Source organism: Mus caroli, chromosome 12 (genome assembly GCF_900094665.2).
Source record: "Mus caroli chromosome 12, CAROLI_EIJ_v1.1, whole genome shotgun sequence".
NCBI classification, from domain to species: domain Eukaryota; kingdom Metazoa; phylum Chordata; class Mammalia; order Rodentia; family Muridae; genus Mus; species Mus caroli.
Window position 1 is genome coordinate 46,878,864 of NC_034581.1, and position 6,000 is coordinate 46,884,863.

The window sequence follows — 6,000 nt, forward strand, 5'->3', positions numbered from 1 at the left end:
ATTTACATGCCATGACAGGGTTATATTTGAAAGCATATGTTAAATTATTTTGTTGAAATGTTTTGTTCTAAGAGTATATAATAAGTAGGAAACCTAGGTTTTTTGTAATATAAAAATTATATTTATAATTTTTCTTTCATTTTAGCTGTCACAGCTTGGACAAAAATAACACAGAAGAACCACAGTGGGGTAATCAGTTTGGATAGATGTAAAAAGAGCCAGCTGTGTCCTTCTCCATGGCCATGCCCTAACTGCAGCCTGTCAGAATCAGTCATTTTTAAAGAAATTCTATACTTCATATACTGTATAATGATTAAAATAATAAACCATTTCAGAAATAACAGCTTATTCTTGTTTGAAAAATGAAAACATACATTGGGAACAAGGAAGCCCAATGTAGAGATACTAAAACAGCTTACAGCTCTCAGGGGAAGCTGGTCAACATTGCTGTTGTCACACACACCAGCGTTGCTTGAGGAATTCCCTACCTACCTTTCATGTCTTTGTTGTTGTTGTTGTTTTTCGAGACAGGATTTCTCTGTGTAGTCCTGGCTGTCCTGGAACTCACTCTAGACCAGGCTGGCCTCAAACTCAGAAATCCGCCTGCCTGTGCCTCCCGAGTGCTGGGACTAAAGGCGTGCGCCACCATGCACGGCTTACCTTTCATTTCCTTTCCAGTGGTTTTCCACATTGCTTATGGATCTTTAGGTGGACATTTTAAAGCCACTTTGATATGTATTTCTTCTGAGACACACACAGAGTAAAGACTGCTGTTTATAAGATGTTGATAGGACAACATATGATTTGCAATGGACAGACAAAAACCATCCATTCTTGAGAGTTCTGAATAGAAAGTAAAAATGTACAGTACCACAGAGAACAGTAATCGTCCATTCACTGGTACTCGGAATCGGGCACTAGGAAGTGGGCCACGGATAATTATAATTATATAATTATAATCTGGAGTAAGAGCTGTGTCAGAAGTTAGGGAACATCTGTCTCGGGAGTTAAAGGCACAGCAGAAATTTATGCAGAACAGGCACAAAATGTGAAAGGATGGACTAATAAACTTTCTGCACTCAATTACTGAACAATGTACCTACAGGACATTTAAAATGCTGGCCTTGGCATGGAGCCGTCAGGATTAATAGAATTGGTTGTAGACTTTTCACACCATTATTTACATTAGGAACTAGTAACTGACTAATAATCCAAAAGACTGTGGGAAATTAGAGGCATAACTTTCAACGCATTCTGAGAAAACTGCAAAACACCACACACTAAAACGCACTGTTACAAGTAAAGAGCTTAAAGTCATCTGTATAGTTCAAAACCATGGTTAAAAGATCAGGAAACTGTCTGATACTTGTCCATCATGACTTAGAAAAAAAAATTATGTAACAAAAAAGGACCAGAGAGATGGCTTAGTTCAATAAGTTAAACCAAACCCGATGCTTTTGCTAGTTTGAACCCACAGAGCCACATAAAAGACGGAGAGAACTGATTTCCAATGCTTGTCTTCTGCCCTCCATGTGTACAACATAATAAACCTTTGAATGTAAAAATATTTTAATATGAAAAAAAGAGAAATTATTGAAACAGAATCAGTGACAGGGTGCTGTGTACTGAATTCATCATAATGACAGCTGATTTCTCAGTGGAAACTTTGAAATCCAGAAGAGCCTGGAGTCCTTTTAGGACTTTTGTATGTCCTAAAAGACCTAGAAGACAGCCAACCTAAAATAAAATACCCAGCAAAACTGTCTGCCATGACTGAAGTAGAGAGAAAAACCTTCCCACAACATAAGCAACCTAAAAGAATTATATCCAACAAACCAAACTTAAAGCACTGGAAGCATTATCTCAGGCTGAGGCAAGTAATGCGAGCAGAACAGAGGAGTTGTAGAAGTACAAAGCCATAAAACACCATTGAAAACAAATGAACACCGAAAAGCAACCACAATTAACACACATTTCAGTAATAACTTTACATCTCAATAGGCTCAGTTAGTCACTCAAAATGACTAAATGGATGAAGAGACAAAATCCATCTATCTGTGCCAGCAAGAGACACATCTTAGTTTTAAAGATAGGCACCACCTTAGAGTAAAAGGATAGACAGAAAGTACTCCAATCAAATGGGACCAGGAAACAAGAAGATGTCACTATAATAATATATAACCAAATAGACCTCAAACTAAAACATATCAGAAGAAATAAAGAGGGACATTTTACTCAAGAGAACAATTAACGAAGAAGGTATTACATAAATGCACCAAACTCTGGTGTGTCCAAATTCATTTAAAAAAAAAAAATTCTACTTCAGGATCTAAAAAACCAGATTTCCATCAGTTCATTAATAGTGATTTCAGTACATACAGCCTATTGCTATTACCTTTGCTTGTCCCCCAGAAGCAGAGGGTAAATTCCTATTGCTAAAGACACCCTGCATATTTGACACAAGGTGCAGAGGCCCATGAGCTGGAACTGACTGGAGTGCCTCCTCCCTGAGGCACTACGCAAGCTTCCAACAAAGAGGAAATCAACAGTCCCACCCAGCTATGGCACCCGTAAACCACATCGATGATGAGTATGGCACAAAAACTCTTTAAGGGTGTAATAGTGTCACACATATCTTGGAGGTAAGTAGCAATTCTCAAGTTGGACTTAAGACCTGCTCAACAAAAGGGAAACCAGCCCTGGTAATGGGAAACAGCTAAACATTCAGTACGAGTGAAGTGGACATTGGAGGAGAGAGTCTGTAATCATTAATTTACCAAACCAGCAAAATTCCCTAACATCAATCTAAACATTTCTCCTTATGCCAACAGGTCAGTGTAGTTTTCACCCCTCACCAGGGAAACCTCTCTATACAGCAGATGGATACCAATATAGAAAAACACAACCAACCACAATACAGAGTTATGGAGCCCAGGCCCGGCAGACACATCTATAAAACACTCCTGTATTTAAGGCTCAGGGAACATTGCAGAAGACAGAGGGGATAGATAAGAGCCGGAGCAGCAGGGTGTTTCCAGAAAGTCTCACCAAGACAACTGCCCAAATATGAGTGGAACAAGGATGACACCAGTGGACATGCAATGTGGACCATGAGGCCTCAGCCCTACACAAGTATAGGCTACTGGAGAGTGCTGGGAAGGGCAGAAATAGTCTCCACAGGGAAAACACACCAATTGGTTGTCCAATACCAAATGGTCAGCCCTGAAAACATACATGTGACATAGGGACTAGGCAGTTTATGTTTAGTAATACATATGTACATGTTTACACATTACATATGCAATAAGAATGAAAATGGAGGCCATGAATTTGAAGGAAAGTGAGGATGAATTTATGGGAAGGTTTGGAAGGAGGACAGGGAAGGGAGAAACGTTACAACAATACAAGAATCTTGAAAAAGTAAAACTATTTTCAAGATTGCCTTAAATTCACATAAATGCTTTGTCTTAATACTTTGCAGGGCAGGTTATTTCCAAGGTTTTGAGGTAGAAACATCCCCGGGCCCTATGGCAGTTCATGGCCTCTCTTTGTATAACTCTTTAGGAAAACCTTGGTCTTCCTTACCCATAGCTCTTCCTACCCATCCTGACATGGATTACCAGTGTGATTATCCTTCATGTTGTCAGGGTCATACAGGCTAGGCAGGTCAACAACGCCAATACCATCATGCCCACAACTTGGCTGGTTCAGAAAGTTTTATCTGCCTCTAAATGTTCTTCTCCTTAAACAATTGATCGGTTCCTGTCCCAGGAAATCTCAGCAGTGGTGTAGGTCACATGAAAGGTAAATATATAAAAGGTTTATCACTTCTCACAGCAGCTCTAGTTATATCCTGGAAACAAGGTCAGAGACGCTAAGGTACCACGCAGAGTTGCTTTTGATGCATGATGGAGCCAAAGACAGGATATATACCTCTATCCCTAGTCCATCTCTGCACACTGTCCCAAGTTCCTGGCAGGGTAGTTAGTAGGGGCTGGGAATCCAGCTAACAAGTCATCCAGAGTCAAATACTTTTTAAACTTTCAATGACAGCTGTACATTTAACATGGGACCCATGCAGCTCACCCAAACATGCCAACTCAGGATGCCCAACAGAACAAGTACGTGTCTTTACCTAATGAGCTCATCCACGGGATGTGGCAGGTTTAGACCTACGGGGGATCGGGAAGGAATTTAATATTTTGGTATGCTATCAGAAAGATCAATTTTCATACAGTAGATGAGGCTGTACTAAAAAGAAAAAGGAACAAAAGAAATTCAGAAAAGTTTGTCCTAAAACAGGAGCCTCCAGTCTGTCACTCACTGTGTGGCTCACATGGCTCACATCCTGACTGGTTCCAGATGGTGACGCCTCGACACATACCCTTAAGTTTCCTGATGTTTAAGTAATATTCACAAGAAGAAAACATCTGCACCGAAATGTCCCCTCCCAGATCATCTCACTCGTGATGACAGTTTCTCACAACTTTTTGAAATGTTACAGCATTTGAGGAGAAAAGAAAACCTCGGGAAATGAAACTTCCAGTCTGACATGTGAGTAAATGAATCTGGAAGCCAAAAGTTCTGATTCCTTCAAGTGACCACACCAAATAAACACATTGAGCAGAAAACAAATGGGAACGATTCAACACACTACACTGGGTTCAACAGAACTAGGAGATTTCAAAAGTCCCTATCCACTGAGGCTCCAGGTTGAATGTGTGCCTGCCTTTAAACAGCTGTATCTTCTAATACTGGGGAAACCTCACCATTGTAATCTATGAAGCATCAGCCCATGACGGCAGCTCCCTCTCAAGAGGACAGGTGGCTACCCTGAAAGCAAGCTGCCTGTATCTTGTGTGATGGGTAGCCAGAGGCAGTTGTGTGAGCTCTAGCCCTCTCCAGAAAATGAAACTGATTGTAATATCATCTTGACATGCCTGTCATAGTCATTTTCCCTGATTTTTTATTTTTGACCCAGATATTTTCTTCCCCAATTTTTACTTGTATATCTCAGGAGAACAATAGTAAAAAACTGGACATACAACCAGATACATTTTGTTAGCTCATCAGGCACTTGTCAACCTGATGGCCTGAGATTCCTCTCTGGAATTCACACAGTGGGAGGGGAAAATAGACTTCCACAGGTTATCTTCTGACCACCTCCACATTTGCATCAAGGCATATACACACAATCAGTAAATAAATGTAATTTTTAAAAAAAGAACAAAATATTATCAACAGCCAAATAGAGAAACAGACAAAATTTAATGAGCTCAAACAGGTCATTCAAAAAATGCATAGAATGGAGACAGTTTCCAGTAACATGAAATGCATTGCAGGGGCAAACTCCCAAGTTCCTGGAAACCAAGAGGACCATGATAATGTCAAAGGCTAGGGAAAGGATTATTCAAAGACATAGAAGAGATAATGGCCTAAAGAGAAGATAAATAGAAAGGGCAGGTCAATGACACCAATACAGCTTACCCGACTCTCCCACAAATCATCCCAGAATGAGCAGAAGACACAAACTCACTAATGAATGCAACTATAGGACAGATATATTGTACAAAACAAATTCATGTCTTAATACTTTTTAAAAGAAAATAATTATTTAAACAAATTTGAGTATCAGGAAGATGCAATAAGAAGGAAATGGAAAATGAAACATCTAAAATCCTTTATGTGACATGGTGTACGTGAAGAATCAGAATAACAAAGAATGGACTCTATTCCAAAAAGAGAAGAGTTTGGAAATCGTAGGATTGTGATAAGACAGCTGAAAACCTCACACAAGAATGCTGGCACATGCCTTTAATCCTAGCAGTTGGAAAGGAGAGGCAGGTGAATCTGTGAGTTCAAGACCAGCCTGGTCTACACAGTGAGTTCCAGGACAGTCTGTATCAAAAAAAAAAAAAAAAGAAGAAGAAGAAGAAGAAGAAAAAGGAAGAGAAAGAGAAGGGAGGAAGGGAAGGGGGGGCAGAGGAATGGCACAGCAAA

At 39.9% G+C, this 6,000-nt stretch overlaps 1 protein-coding gene across 2 annotated transcripts in view; it reads left to right on the forward strand.

The window, feature by feature from the left end:
• Positions 1–341, forward strand: part of Scfd1 (sec1 family domain containing 1) — a 66,989-nt gene extending 66,648 nt beyond the window's left edge. The window contains exon 25 of one of the 2 annotated variants that reach the window (XM_021178899.1): positions 146–341. In XM_021178899.1, the coding sequence (XP_021034558.1) occupies positions 146–169 (24 nt within the window). In that variant the 3' untranslated portion in view covers positions 170–341. The remainder of the gene's footprint in view (positions 1–145) is intronic. The other variant, XM_021178900.2, reaches the window with a different exon arrangement.
• Positions 342–6,000: the final 5,659 nt, after the last annotated feature.